Below are 16,800 nucleotides of genomic sequence, written 5' to 3'. Positions count from 1 at the left end.
TACAACTACCTGAACAGGAACATTTAACTATATAATAAAGCTCTCAAGCTCTGGGCGTATACACATTACACATTACACAATATACACAAAAAATTTTTATTTAATTTAACATTTATGTTCTCCTAGGACTCGCCTTCCTAGAAGAGTCTGATACCACAATAATCAGAATATATAAATTTAAGATATCAACAACAGCTTAATTATCAGAAAATAACAGAAATGGTCGCATTAAACGCAGATATTATTAGTACCGTAACAACTTAAAAGGGAAAAGCGCAAATTCCACAAATATTAATAGCACATGACAAAAAGCTCACTCGCCCTTAACGAACACAAAGCCAATGGTGGAGCGAATAAGAACTGATGATAACTACATTATCGTCAACATATTCAAACAAAACAGGGAACGCAAAAAAAAATCACTCTTCAACATTTTGCCACACAAACTTAGCAAGACTCTTGAGATAGCTGAGAGCACACTCGTCTGTACCATACAGGAACATAAACCCGTGATTTGCCTGACTTTCCTCCACATACTTCACCCGGACCCCACTGTACTCCAACCACTTAGCGTAGTGCTCCCCATCGTCCCGTATCGCATCCCTGGTTAGGGCTAACACAAAGGTGGGGGGTAGACCATTTGGGTCATCGTCTAGCAGCGGGAAAGCGTATACGTTATCTAGGTTATCTGGCGATGATTCTAGACTTCTCTTTACCGCGAGATCTTTACCAGTGACTGAGGTGTCAACGACTGCGGACCAGTAAGCCGGGACACCTTTATATTGGGCAGGGTCCCCAGCTTTATTGTTCAGAGACAGATCCCCAGCGATGTAGTACGACACGTATTTTCTAAGATTAGTCAGGTCTTTCTCTATGTAGGAGCCGTAGCTATAGTTGTAGGACTGCAGCACCGGGTAGATTAACACCTGGGTGTTTTTCAGTGCAGTAGGGTAAGGAGTAAGGAGTAGTATATATACTGTATATTGTACGTGTTCATGAGATTCAATTATGTTAGGTCTCCATACAATGTCACGTAGGAAATGAGATAAATGGAGATACACTGTATACACTATACAGGACAGGGTGGCTGATAATATAAGAATGTCAGGTAAATAATCGTATTTGATACAATGTCATCACTTTCCGTACAACCAATAACTTGTTAGTTTAAAAATTGTATATGAAAATGGGCGTGCCCTCTTGCGTGATGCACTCACATATTATTTTATGCAATATACTAATTATATTTACCGACGACTCTTATGAATGGATAAATTAATGATTAACAGTGGAGATAGAAATATATGCTATTGAAGAAATGTGTCCTATTGGAAACGCTATCCAGTCAAAGTCATGCAGGCAGCAGGTTGTTATGTACTGTACAATACACATGACAGTCCAGCTATATAGTGAATCGATCGAATTAAGCTAAGTTGCGCGCGCGCCGAGAAACTTAGACTGTAATGAGTTCTAACAGAACTTTTGTCATCGCGCCTTCCACTAAAGTCAAATTCTAGTGTGACTGTTTGTGCAGGCACTCCATAATATGTGAAAGACTCTTTTTGCACTTTTACATTCCTATCTGCTGCTCAAGCGACAAGCGGTACAGGCAATTTTATCAACCCTTTTATTTGAACCAGGCACTATAATTGTTTAAGTGATAAATTAATTTAAGAGTAAAGATAATGAAATGAGCGGCGTCAGAACAAATAGTCGACAATAGTCGAACGATTATGGTACACGATTTTGTCAAGCCAGTTGCTTGTCAAAGGTGGTTCATCGGTCATTTAATTCACAGAGCTATTTCATTATCACTATCTAACACACAATTTATTCTAGGTCACAAGTCAATTATGCGTACCAGCTGCCGTTTTATTGTTGGTATCAGCTTGTCGTCCTCAACTTTGACGGTAATTCAATGAGGACCTAGGTTATGCTGCGAAATCATTTTATCCATTATCTTTAAATTTAATCATGACAGTGGATCACAACAACAATACAAGTTCATACAACAGTAGAAGACAAATAAATAGTGCTGAATTATTAAGATACAGAAAAGCAGAGGGTTTGATGACTTTACGAGATAATGGGTCTTATATAGTTGGTATAGATGTTTGCGATGATTCATACAGCCTATATAGTGACGACACGAAATTATGTGCTGCCCACCTACATTTTTTCCTTAATAAAACGAAAAAAAGATTATGCCTTTTTTGCTGCCCCTTACAGCTTCTTCCACCTATCAGCAAGTTGAAGTTGCTGCTAAAAGGCTAAGAACGGCCGTGCTACTGGTCCAGATGACATCCCCGGTGAACTTGTCAAATACTCTAATCAGGTAGTTTTTCCCGGTATGCTGACTGCCTCAACAACTCATTCATGACCAACTTGTTCATGACATGCTTTGGTCAAGGAAATATTAAACCTATTCAAAAGCCAAAGAAAGTGCTAGGACCTCCTGAGAATGTAAGACCAGTGACAATTGTGACTTGCCCGCGGAAACTACTGTCAGTCATTATATTGAAACGTATTCAGACAAGCTTGATGCGTACACCGGAGCAACACAGTGCTGACGAGATTAGCGAGGCTACTCCTGACCAAGACCATCATAAGACTCAACGTCAACGGTACACTCTAAATTGAGTTTCAGACCACTACCGGGGCATAACTAAACCAAACAAACATAACTATAAGGCTGCAGGTACCAACGAATTGAATATACTGTATCTGATAAACATCATGTACAGAAACAGACTTTATGAGAAGGCCAAGGTTTAACTTGGTCTTCAGGATAATGTATTTCCTAGTGAACTGACTTAAAACAAGTACCGAAATGGCCGATGGCGTACATGTTATCTAGACACTGGTGAGGACTGAGGACTGAGGAAGCGAAACATGTTTGTTTGGACACTTGACCACGACATGACAGTGATTCTGGACTTTGATTGATCGGTCCTGGAAGCTAATTTTAAATCGATGTCATGTGTCAAAGCAAGAATGGGTCACCTCCTCAAGAGAACGATATGAGGCCAAACTGCAACTTGCAACAATTACGATGTAATATCACAATATTACAATATGTTAACAAACAACGTGAGATATAGTGCAGTCACACCAAAACGTGTGCACAGTGCACACGACCACACGTACACTACACAAAATATGGTACTACAGTACAACTTCTATATACCGGCCATCTAGGAGGGGGGGGGTGAAAAGTGCACGGCATAGGGAAAAATCCCGGTATAGAGAGGTTCATATGATCCGGTTCTCCAGTATCTATAGCCTCTCAAATAACATGGCAAACTTCTTATAAACCTCATTAGGGTCCTTATATGCACGTATTGCGTCGTGTGGTGATAGAATCGATATATGCACTAAAAACACCACCAAATGCAATATGACCCATACCATGGGAATGTATGTATTTCTTGAACAAAACAAGTTAAAAGAAGATGTCCGGTATATCGATGTACAATGTTTATTGTACCCGGTATATAAAGGCACGGTATAGGAAGGTGTGCAGTACAACATTAACTAGAGTACTACCCATAATCACCCTCTTCATAATTTCTGTACAATTAGCATAGGAATTAGAAGGTCTCTGTTATATCTTATGTACTCGATTACGAACACAAAATTAGGGCTACCAATTGACTAATTTATACGACATTGTACATTTTCATATCACACTGCTCTTACGCCATAAAATAATATAATATATTAAATTAGTACTGCTGTGGCAATATTCCGTGAGTTTGTTCAATTGTAGGTAATCCCTTTGTTTCAATATTCTTAGGAAGCCAACTTTGATACATCACTACTCACTAGGCGAAAATATCCAAATTACTGAGTTATAATGTTTTCCATTTCTACTATACGTCATACTGATGATAAATTAAGTTTTGATAGCAAGTATCATATCAATTTATCAATATAAAATCTCCTGGTATAGGATACTTTGGCGGAAGTCACGAGGGCGAAGGACCCAAGCCAAGGGCGGAAGTTTATTCGGGTAAATTGCCAAAATTGATTGATTACATTGTAAATTATATTAACTTTAAGCGTTTGAAGTTCTCTATAACCCTGTGTGTTTTGTAACTGTAAGTAAAGTTACAATGAATTCGAAATCAGGATCACTAAAATAATTGAAATGTAATTTATACAATTAGAAGTAAGTTGTGTGATGTTGTGGATGAAATGTTTGCTGGAAGATGCTGCAGCGTTTTCAGGAAACAATGATATAGATCTAGAAGGAGCGAGCTGGAGGGAGATTACGACACAAACGGGAGTTCATTGGTACAGGCCACTCGAATGATTGAGGAGACCTAATCAAGTAAGTGTGTGATGTTGCAGGTTTTGTAGTATTACTAGTTCAACATTTAGGACGGTGTATGGTTCCATGAAAAAGTTAGTCATGAGATCGTTTTTTCGCCCTCGTGTCCAACCTTTTAAGAAACTTCCGCCCTTGGGTCCTTCGCCCTCGTGACCTCCACTCTCGTGTCCTACGCTCGCATGATTTCCGCCCTCGTGACCGGTTCCAAAAATCTCCAGCGATGTGATTACCTTCATGGCTTTCTTAAGGGCCATCATTTCTTCATGCATTCCTAAAACGGAAAGCTAAAGATAGATTTCAACCTGGACAAAACAGCAAAGGGCCAGCCCCCGGCCCCGTTTACCGCTTGTATAAGTCCAGGTTTTGTCTTGAATCTACCCTAATATAATGTCTTGAGAGACATGTTACCTGAGCTCTAATAGCCGGGAAGGAGTGCTTATCTAGTTCCTTATCGTCTCTGTGTAGAGTTGTAGCTGCTGCAGCTAGATTCCCACCAGAACTGTCCCCCATTAATACCACTTTGCTAGCGTCTATACCTGGGGGAGGGGTGGTTTACAAACTTGTATTACACATGATTAAATGAGTTCTATGTATAACTCGCTTTGGCACTAAACCAAACCCCATATGAATATAATAATTATATATCAATTATCCAAACCATTCAAGAGTGACTTGTAGGAGCCAAACCTATTGTTTCTTTTCTTCCTACAAACTTATATAATATTAGTCAATTATAACTATTTTTGTGACTCTTTAATCTTTATATTCGTCAGAGTTACTATGCGAGCAAGTGCTACCGGAAAAGATTTGAATAAAATATATAATATAGAAAATGTAATCAGTTCATGATAAGCCACAAACGAAACGATACAAATTACAGGACCACATAAACATGATAGTACAGGGAAATCCGTCTGAAAAAATCGATCTGCTGACACACGAAGCTTTCAGAGGATTTTTGACGTTTTTGAGTCCCATTAGGTGCCCTTTATGGCTGACCAACTTTTCCAAACTTTTCCACGTGGCTTAAGGCCACTTTTTGCCACTTTACCACTTTTTACCACCTTTCTTGTTTGTCGAATATCTTTAGTTGTGAACATCGTAAAAGGTTGCGAATCAATCGAGTGTGTTCATATTATCAGGAAGAAAACTTTTGTCCTAACAATTTTTACGTCAGATAATAAGTTAATTGGATAATTATCAATTAACCAATTAGCAAAATTCTAAAAAATTTTTATTGGCTAAAAATGATCGGAATAGCTTAAAACACGGAGAAAAGTAGTTTTTAGAAAAAAATTTGAAAATTTTTCACTTACATTTTTTTTTCGAGACTTCGAAAAATTTCGAAAATTCAAAATATTTTTTTCCGCCAAAAGTGATCAAATTGCATGAAACGCGGAGAAAAATGATTTTCAAAAAAAACTTAGTCAATTTTTCGTTTCAAGAATACTTAAATCACCAATATTTGTAGTTGGAGTTTAGTAAATCTCGGCAGATTTTAGTAATAATCAGGAATTACTAACTCTAAGTGGAAAGGTCTGAAACTGAAAAACGTTAAGTTTAACCATACGATCGTGATATAAGAGTTTCATAACTAATTACAATACAGCCTTATCGATTTTCACAGAAACTGCACCAATGGCACAGTCAAGATCGAAACGATAGCCTGCTGTACTGTCATTTTATTGATTTCAATGATGAATCAGTGGGGTTAAGATTTGTAATAAATAAAACCTCTCTGTACCGTCAATTGTGCTAATCTAAACCGGCCTACTATATATACCTTTATTACCAGACCTCTTCTTTTCCTCAACAATCAAACCGAGTTGTTCATATCGCATTTGGTGGGTGATGTAAACTAAGTAGTAATACATATCGAGCTATATTCAATCACAATACGACACAATGCAACACGTGTATATTATATTATGGCCCTTAATGAGGTATATGAAATGTTCTATACCGTACACTTCTCGTTTCTCCCGTGAGAGGCCCGATATGAAGAGGTTTTACAGTTTATCACGAAAATGTCTACTTGGTCTCATGGCTCTTTGACAGCTCAAAGAAGGCAAGAAAAGACCAAAAAGCTTAGAATGTCAACTCGCAAGAGCGGGCTACCGGACAACTGAACCCAATTTAGACATTTCGATTAACCCTAACTCTAACCCTAACCCTAACCCTAACCCTAACCCTAACCAATTAAGCTGATTGGTTAGTGTGAACTAGGTTCAATTGGGTTCAGTTGTCAGTCTTCGATCTGTCCCACATTAATCCCGAGCTGATCATCATGGGCCCCGAATATCCTGCGGGAAGAACCTGTATTTTTACTTCACGACGTCCGGATTTCAAATCAACATCCTCAATAACATTAACAATCCTTCCTGATCAGGATCTGTCTCTATTAGCAATTTCCAAAATATCCTGACTCTCGTGGAACATGTCACTGAATTAATTAATTAATTATTACCGGTTCTTTACTACCCCTTGCCCGACACTGTACTCGTATCTAAATCTTACCCTTTCCCGTATGTTACCCTTGTTGATTTTACTTTTAGCCGACCCTGACATATGAGGGTGATTTGAGGTATCCCGCAAATGAAGCGGTATGCAGTACAATACAAAACAGTTACAGTAGATGTTGGAAGGTGTATATTTTACACTTGCTTCCTGGACCTGGCTGTTCCTCAGTTTCCCTGATCTGTTCTTGCCCTTCTTCGAACTGTAAATGGGCCATGAGACCAAGTAGACGTTTTCGTGATAAACTGTAAAACCTCTCTATACCGGGTTTCTCACGGTATAAAGCGTTTCATAAACCTCATTAAGAGCCATATAATATACACGTACTGTGTCGTATTGTGATTGAATATAGCTCGATATGTATTACTACTTAGTTTACATCACCCACCAAATGCGATATGAACAACTCGGTTTGATTGTTGAGGAAAAGAAGAGGTCTGGTAATACAGGTAGGCCGGTTTAGATTAGCACAATTGACGGTACAGAGAGGTTTTATTTATTACAAATGTGATTATCTTAACCCCACTGATTCATCATTGAAATCAATAAAATGGCAGTACAGCAGGCTATCGTTTCGATCTTGACTGTGCCATTGGTGCGGTTTCTGTGAAAATCGATAAGGCTGTATTATAATTAGTTATGAAACTCTTATATCGCGATCGTATGGTTAAACTTAACGTTTTTCAGTTTCAGACCTTTCCACTTAGAGTTAGTAAATCCTGATTATTACTAAAATCTGCCGAGATTTACTAAACTCTAACTACAAATATTGGTGATTTAAGTATTCTTGAAATGAAAAATTCTCTAAGTTTTTTTTGAAAATCATTTTTCTCCGCGTTTCATGCAATTTGATCACTTTTGGCGGAAAAAAATATTTTGAATTTTCGAAATTTTTTGAAGTCTTGAAAAAAAAATGTAAGTGAAAAATTTTCAAATGTTTTCTAAAAACTACTTTTCTCCGTGTTTTAAGCTATTCCGACCATTTTTAGCCAATAAAAAATTTTAGAATTTTGCTAATTGGTTAATTGATAATTATCCAATTAACTTATTATCTGACGTAAAAATTGTTAGGACAAAAGTTTTCTTCCTGATAATATGAACACACTCGATTGATTCGCAACCTTTTACGATGTTCACAACTAAAGATATTCGACAAACAAGAAAGGTGGTAAAAAGTGGTAAAGTGGCAAAAAGTGGCCTTAAGCCACGTGGAAAAGTTTGGAAAAGTTTGGAAAAGTTGGTCAGCCATAAAGGGCACCTAATGGGACTCAAAAACGTCAAAAATCCTCTGAAAGCTTCGTGTGTCAGCAGATCGATTTTTTCAGACGGATTTCCCTGTACTATGATAAAATCATAACATATTGCTATGTACATATTACATAGATCCAGTAATTTTGATGAAACATAATCTGAAATTACAGTCCTGTAATAATTCAATAACAAACCAAGTTTCTGAGCATTGAGTTGAGCCCACAGCACTGTGTAGTGAACATCTAGCAGAGGAGTAGGGAAGGGATGTTCTGGAGGTCTCCTGTAGTCCACAGATATAGTAACCATCTGGCACTCGTGCGCTATCCAGCTGACTGCGCTGTGGAACATGCGCGCCGTGAACATGACCCAGCCGCCTGAGGGGGAAGATGTGCGCAATCACTGTTATATCTAGAGAGGGGTACACAGTACTACACCGTGGGTATTGTTAAGGTCTTAGGTGTCAGTAGAATATTATGTCAAAGTCAGTTGTCTGAGTTGAGTCAGTACACAGTCCACATAATACACAGAACTTTTTCCAGTCACACATCTTCTTTTACTACTACTAACTATACTGGACACATCACACACTTTAAAGGCACCGCCCACTTCCTGAATATTTCAAACTTCGTGCAATGCGGGGGGGGGGGGGAGGGGGGGGGGGGGGGGTAAGACACGATGAATAGTTTTTCGAAACTGACTGAGAACACCTGAAAAACGAGAACTCTATATCTGCAAATGAGTATAATAAAACGCAATAACACGTCACAAGTTAAACAAAGAAAATGCCCAAATATCTGATACGAACAAAAGAGCTGGAACGGAGGATGTAACAGTAGCTGGCAGGTGGGATTAAACAACGCTGATAGAGACCGTTATTATAGCAAATGGTTAGATTTCAGTATTCATAATAATATCGAGCAGGTAATCAGAGTAGACACGATTTAGTAGTTGATCCTGGCGAAGCGTAACAGCAACTCCTTAGCAACACCAGTGTCGCAACTCCTAACAGGGCATACAGTTGTCGCAACGTTGTCGCAACGTTGTCGCAATATTGTCGCCCAATGTACGCACACTATAACACTATGTAAACTCCTTAATAATACAACTCCAAACAGGGCGCATTCAATACAGATCTAGCTGCTCCAAGTGTACGCACACTATGTAAGTATACAGTATATACTATGCCCTATGGTACTATGTTATTATGTACAATGCACAATGTGTTCGGAAACTGAGCTTTTAAGAAGTAAGATATGTTATGAAATTAGGACGTGTACAGTTGAGAAAATACAAGATAACAGGTACTTGGCGTGTTGGTGTTGTATATAAGCGCACATAGCAACGTAATTATCGGCTATTTCGTCAGGCGGTAAACCGATGGAGCCATTGTAAACCTTTTCATCACAATAGGAGATGTGAAAACTAACTTTACTTTACGTTAACAAAGAGGCGAGGTGCTAGCGAATTTGATACACAAGTACCACAACAGCTTCGGTAACATTTCATGTCTCCGGATGCCTCAATATACAACTTCCCGACTATTTCAAGGCAAGCCAGGAAAATAGAATCCGAGCACGGAGCAGAAATCAAGTTGGTTTATATTTTGTGTGTCTTGAAAGTTAGACTGTAGAAACTACACTTTCAGATACTTGTAATGTAACACCATCAAATGTACATAAATAAGAACGTTGAGAAAGGCCAGTGTAGTATAACACATCATGAAAGCGTGTGGGATACTATACCCACTACCCAGTCTAGAGAATAAGTTTATGCTTTATATAATGACTAGTGTAACCCGTGCCTACAGCCGGGACTTCACTATCGCAGTTGAAATGCAAAAGTATAAACCCGCCTATTATATTGGAAAACATGCATTACATTTTCGTAGTTGAACCGGTGCGAAAGTATGAAGTCCAAACAGTCCAAACAGACCGCAATTTAATTCAGAGTGCCCCTCACGTATCTAATAGTAATACTTGGAGGGGATTATTTAAAACATATAAGTGATACGAAAAGTTTGTTTTGGCAGGAGCTTTCAAAATACATGTGTAAATTATAGTCTTCAGCTTTTTACACACTTTATTCTTGATAGGGAATCTTGAGGTCTACCGTCAAATTACCTAAATATATAGCAAATCTGTTATGGAGGAGAGAGAGCGAGAGTGGGAAAGTGAGAGAGTACTTGAGACACTTAAGTATCACATCTGGGTCACAAAATGATCAATTAAACCACTTACCACCGGCCGATTTAAAAAACCTTAATCATTTGGCTTAGTCAGAGTTTTGTCGGCACTATACCGAAAAAACCAGTCCCATAACTCTAACCGTTTTCTTGATTAAGCCGCTCGGAAATTCTACGCGAACGAACGAACACACAAACACACATCTTGAGATTATAAGTGTAGATCATATTTTCCTACTTCATAAATCGACAAATCGGCTTGTGTAAGCTCTTTATGATTAATTATCAACTATTTTGTTGTCAACAAACAAGTTCCAATCATAGTTTTGTATCACGTTTTTTCTTAATTACGTTGTGTAGTAACATGTAAAATGTTACAAGATACCGTTAAGGCAGATAATTAAATACTGTTAATGATGATAGATAAGTATAACGTGAAGATTTGCACTTGTGAGTAATATCAGAATGTACAGTGTACAATGTACTAGACACATGACGTATTAACAAGGAATGTACAGTGGAATGCGGAACTACACAATTTGTTTAACATGTTCTCATAACACACAAGTTGCATGTTTTACTGTCACAAAAACGTCATATCAAACGCATTCACACTTCAGAATTATGGGCACAAAATAAAAAGGATTTTCGAGATCAATCAAAGATTGGTTGGTCTAATTTCTAAAAATATTCATTGAGCTGATACGAAGAAGCGAGACACCCTGTTTAGTGTACAACATAGAGATTAGAGGTGTACTGCGTGTGGTTAACAAAGAATATTACAAGAAATGAGCAACAACAGCAACAACAGCAGTTGTTATTGCCACTCATAAATCATAATGGAGTCTCCATGAGTCAAACCATTGTCAGACCTCTCATCTAACGTTTTTAAACAACATCTATTCTGCTATTCTGACACCTATTTTTGTGATGTGATAAATTATTGTATGTTATTAAATTTTGATGTTGACAGTTCTAAATTTCTGATAATTTAACGATGAGACTAATAAATAATGTTCCTATTCAAATATTAAATAATTAAATTTTACATTGAATGAAGTACCCCCAGTGGCTAATTCTTAGTCATAATATTTCTATAGCCACCGACTGATTTTTGTAAAAATAAATATTTTTTGGGTTAGCAAATACTCAAACGATGTGACTTTAAGGAAAACTTGGTTAGGTTACCCATGAATAAATTTAAATACTGATCAATTTAATCAGTTTTAATCTCTGAATGATGTAGCAACAATTTTACGTTTCTAGAATTGTATTGATTAATGAACATGTCCGACTGAAGTTTTCGCGATGGAGAAAGATTTGGTCGACACTCGACTATGAACACAATATGAACACGCCTCGCACAACATTTTACTGTTGACCTAAGAAACGGTTTTTATGACCAAGGTGGGGAAATCTATAACTTGGTTTAAAACATTTTCCGGTCCGACTTAACAGATGGTGTTAAAATGTATAAAATTATCATTGTTACAATTATCTTTGTTATTTAGTTATTATTTGATCTCACTTTGAACTTCGTTAGTCATTAACTCCTAGTGTTAAATTTTTATAACAAAGGACAATTCTTGTGACCAGTTCTTAAGTTTCAGTAGAATTGACATATTCGCTACGAAAAATATGAAAGGCGTGGGGATTTATTGTGAGTAATTAGACTCCGATTGAATTATTAGACCAACATGAAATGTTGATGACTGATTGCCAAAATTCTTGACTAGCGGGTGTGCGATAAATGCAAAGTTATCTAATGAAGATGTGGGTTGTTCACGTTAACATCATATCCATGATTTCGATTTGACCAATCTGCTATTACCACGCATTTAAATTTGAATCATGTTTGAGGTAGCTGTTTAAAATGGCAACAAACGAAACACTATGGCAACAAGTAAACAATTAAATGTAACGTTTCTAAAATAATTACTATTCCTCAACGGTTCCGGGCCACGGTTACTGTAATTCAGCACAATTGAAGCACATAAAGAACACACCATATAAAGGATACCTTACACTTTATAAGCAAAGGTAAGAATGGCAATTCACTTTGTATACACTTGGGTGTGAATACGTTTAGCCAGGGGAGAGGAAGATAAGAAAGAGTAGATCACTAGTAAACATTGAACCACTAGCGGATCACACATACCACTAGCAGTAAATAATATTGGTTTTATACTAATAGTTAGATGTGTTAGCCACTGTTGGAAAAAGATGTTGTTACGCTCAAATAATTGTAGAGATGAAAGCTAAAAATGTTGTGGCACATTTGATTAAAAACTTTAAACTCAAATAATATTACGGCGAAAAATTAAATTTGCGGATCTTTTAAAACCCTCACAATGATTGTGATTAATCATTTTTAATGATTAACCATTTTTAATGATGGAGAAACTTCAGAATCAACGACTGTGAGCAATATCTCTGAATTTAACGGCATAGACAAATTTGGTGCAGCGTGCACCATCACTATTGATTAAGACACAACATATAATAATAAAATAAACATATAATAATAAAAGGCAACATAATAAAAGGCAGTGTGGTTTTAATCATGTGGACGCGGTGTTTTTATGATGTGGGGTAACAAACAAATGCAGCTAATTAAGATCGGCCACGTGATAGGACTACTGTTTGTTTGAAACCCCACGGTGGAGGTTGGCGTGTGCCGCAATTTATTGATCAATGGTTATTACATAAATGAAATTATAGAAGTCACACTAAAATATAATAATGTAAAATAAATATATTAAAATAAATGCCCTACTAAAAGTACTATATAACTAACGGTCTGCAAAACTGGTTGAAGTCGCAATTTGTAAACATGCTAATTACTATTTAATAATAATAGATAAAAAGTTTTGCGCGGCAGATGTAAATTCGGCATTGCATAATGGCAGTGAAATTAAAATGATATGTTGTTGATAAAAGATCATAGTCATTTGTCGCGAGTGATCTTTCTTTACGCGTTGTCGCTTACTAACTCGGTGCTGTAGTCTATTTGCGAGCGCCCTTCTCTTTGAGACTTTCTTAGCCCAGGTATACTATAAAGTAAGAAATTTGGCCAATTTTCATCGTCTCCTGAGCTTTGCAGCTTGAGGAGTTCGCGCTTAGCTGAATTTTTAAAGATTTCAATTGAAAAGGTAGAACTTGGAATAGTTATATCCTTACTTTGCTTTGTAATAGAGAGCATGGGTCCTTTGAAGAAAAGAGTATTTCTAAATGTTGGGCCGTTGTAAGTTGTGAACCAAGAAAGGTTATGTTCGTATGTGGAATTATAGGTGGGAATATCGTGAGGGAAAAGTTCTTTGATGGATTTAGGGAGAAGGCTTGGCATGTTCCTTACTTTGTGTAGTAGAATAAGAGCGTTTTTTACAATGACGCTATGGACTGTTAGGATATTATGCAATCTAAACGCACTTTTTGTGTGCTCCGGGGGATTGCCGTCTTTATATCTATAATTTACATATCCTGACATAACAGCTCTAATTCCCTGCTTTTGCTTGGTGAACAGAGATTCAATGTGACATTTTGAGGCAAAGCCCCACACTAAAGAACAGAAATTTAAATGGGATTGGATAAGGCTTTGGAAAATGTTTAGGCGGGCTTTGATAGGTAGAAGGTGCTTTAGCTTATACATAACTCCGAGGTAGCGACCCATCTTTATTCTAACGGCCGTAATGTGTTTTTGCCAAGTGAGCTTTTCGTCTAGGATCACTCCTAAAAATCTTGCTTCAGTCTTACGTTCGATTACAGTGTTGTCAATGGACAAATTAAAGCCGCTGAAGTCGATTCTTTTTCTAGTGAAAATCATGTAACACGTCTTTTTTACATTTAAAGATAGCCCATTAACACCTACCCAATCTACAAGACGTGAAATTAGCTGATTAGCTTTTAATTGTATTTCTTCTAGGGTGGTTCCACTAATTAATATGTTTGCGTCGTCGGCATAAAGGATGAACTTTGCAAAATCACTAATTCTAAGTTTACATAACATAACTATAACAAGTGTATCACTGTATAATATATATATACCCCTCATACATCAAATTAAGGTAGCCTAATCAAAACTTCGCATAACCCAGAAAGTCGTAAACTGTAAATCTTTAAAACCTGTTCAACAATTTCCAACATTTTGACACAGATGCGTTTGCTCACAACTGTATATATATAGCGTTTCAATACTACTCGCTATGATCATCGCCCATTCAGTACAACCTATCAATACAATAGAAGAATAGACTAGTTACCTTTGCAGCAGACCTACAAAAGGGGCGGAAATCCTGAGTGTTTTGATTAATTACCCTCCTCGACATTAACACTGAGGAGTTAAACCTAAAGCTAAGGTGTAGCTAAATGGAAAAGGCCGGAAATTATAAGAAATCACCGTGCCCCAACATTTATATTTAAGTGATTATGCAGTAATAGGACTAAATAGTTTCAGTAGATTGCCATATATTATGTGCCATACAAGAAAGTTAAATATGTTATCAGGGGCATTGGATTGTGTTTAAAATGTGTTATTGACGCAGAGTAACACTGCATTATTTCTGTCCAAAACGGAGATTTCTAACAAAAATTCAAATTTTCGGACAGAAAGGAAAACCATGGTTTGCACAAAAAGCAATAAAATGCCTTGTAATGAAATGAAAAGCTCCATTCACTTAATAAATGACGGATATCCAATGCAATATCAACTGTACTGTCACCAAAAACACTAAAAACGGGGAACCAAGTTTGAGGACAATGTTAGGCATTTTGGCTGTCTATGTTGTGTTGTGTGTTGTAGTCTTTCTAACAAAAATGTCAAATAGTATGTATCTATGTCAAGTCATATTAAGCTATTATGGTAAAAGACGACTTCAGTTTATAATACAAGTAAAGAAATAAAGAATTGAACTCTACTTACCACCGTGTGCATAAACAATCAATCCGTCGTTCTTTATAACTTTGGGTCGATAGATCATCATATTAATAGTATCATCTTTAATCTGCATCCTCTCATACGTAACCTCTGGATGGGGCTTCAGCAGCAAGGTCATGTAATTAGGTGCTCTCAAGGACTCCACATCAGAAACAAAGTTAAGATATCTAAGTGTCCTGCAGATTAGTGCAATCTGATTAAGCAGAACTGACAGGAACAGGGCCGCAAGAGATTCCTTGTTTTTTCTGATGAACTTTTTATAAAGCATTAACGCTACAGCTATAAGACAAGTAGCAGATAAGACGTAGGTTAGGATCATGGGAGAGTAGCACACAGCAATTGTCAGGAGAGCTAGCAGTACCCATAGTCGTCTCATAGCTGATAATGATATATTATTCAAAACTGGAAAATAATGAAATCTGTTGTGATATTTTTAATGTAAATTATATGGATATCCATTTTGAGGTATACAGCATAGCATAATGGTACTAAAATGATGGACTATTCTTAGTAAACTTTCAATTTCTTATGCAAAAACTTAGATAAGTTTTCTGCCATAATTTATTTTCATGTATCACTCCAGTTCCAAAGAAGAGCAAAACAATGAGTTATTGTGGGTGTAATTTTTGGCATCTTAGATATAATGCCAAGGCTTCCAACAGAATGATCCGGAACATGTTAAAATAAAACAAAAGTTAATAAAACAAAAGTTAAATTTATTACCAATTATTCAATCAATACATATCATAAATTCTAATATTGGAAACACAATGCACAATGGATGTCTTAAACTATAATTTTGTTATCACTAATAATCTATTTACTTTCAAAGTTGAAATTTAGTTAAGTATGAAATGCCACCACATCATAGTTAGGGTAAAATATTATTCTTAAAAATTTTAAAATTAAGAAGATTGCTCTATGACTTAAAATTTAAAATTTAGCAAAAGATATCTAATTTTTTAATAGTTGGTTACAGTTTATGACAGTACTGGCATGACCAATTTTATTGTGGCTGGTAAAAGGACCCAGTTGCCTGTAAGGGCTTTACCGAACCCCTGGGGACCACAGTGTGATAGGATCAGGCCAGATGTTTCTATGTAGAGCAATTTATTTATTTCGGAGGTATGGTTACGTGGTATAGCTGGTGGTCATGTTTAAAGGTCAGTTTATCCTTGTGTGCTAATTATCCATCAGATGCTTAGTGATGTGAGTAAATCATGCCCTTCTACGATATATAACGTTTAACTATAAATTTGTTTTTACCACAGAAACTGTGGCACTAAGGTCAAGAATTAAAAATTTTTACTCTCATTGATAGTTAAAGCGTGTTTTTTCCCCAGCACTACTACACAACAAAAACCTGTCGGCCCACCGAGGAAACACGGTCGCAGAACAAAGAGCCCAATTGTGCTCCTTTATTCTGCGATCGTGTGTATTTACTATTTAAACTAGCTAAATGCAGTTAGTAAAATTTTCTGGAATCATTAATTTCGTTTGATTAGTTTATGTGTCAAAGTAATGTCCATGATAATCATATTTTTGGATCCCCGGTGGGCAAACACTCGTCCCAAAGGCTAAGGC

General features: G+C 36.8%; 1 protein-coding gene across 1 annotated transcript; it reads right to left on the bottom strand.

The window, feature by feature from the left end:
* Positions 1-9: 9 nt before the first annotated feature.
* On the bottom strand, positions 10-15,592 carry LOC134825867 (carboxylesterase NlhH-like). Its single transcript, XM_063838058.1, has 4 exons — positions 15,202-15,592; positions 8,296-8,475; positions 4,742-4,869; positions 10-926 (listed from the first exon to the last, which is right to left on the bottom strand). Exons 1-4 carry the CDS (start codon positions 15,590-15,592, stop codon positions 420-422), a joined length of 1,206 nt encoding a protein of 401 aa, XP_063694128.1. The 3' UTR covers positions 10-419.
* Between the last annotated feature and the right edge of the window lie 1,208 nt (positions 15,593-16,800).

This window comes from Bolinopsis microptera, chromosome 1 (genome assembly GCF_026151205.1).
Source record: "Bolinopsis microptera isolate Bmic1 chromosome 1, MBARI_Bmic_1.0, whole genome shotgun sequence".
In the NCBI taxonomy this organism is placed as follows: Eukaryota; Metazoa; Ctenophora; class Tentaculata; order Lobata; family Bolinopsidae; genus Bolinopsis; species Bolinopsis microptera.
Note: the sequence above shows the minus strand (reverse complement) of the source record. Positions and strands in the feature narration are given on the sequence as shown.

What these genes read in the sequence shown, in the direction of transcription:
- LOC134825867 (XM_063838058.1), bottom strand. Translation starts at nt 15,592, where the DNA reads ATGAGACGACTATGGGTACTGCTAGCTCTCCTGACAATTGCTGTGTGC. An exon ending in GATTGTTTATGCACACGGTG is followed by an intron (nt 8,476 to 15,201) that starts GTAAGTAGAGTT and finishes CTTCCCCCTCAG; the next exon opens with GCGGCTGGGTCATGTTCACG. An exon ending in ACTCAATGCTCAGAAACTTG is followed by an intron (nt 4,870 to 8,295) that starts GTTTGTTATTGA and finishes CCCCTCCCCCAG; the next exon opens with GTATAGACGCTAGCAAAGTG.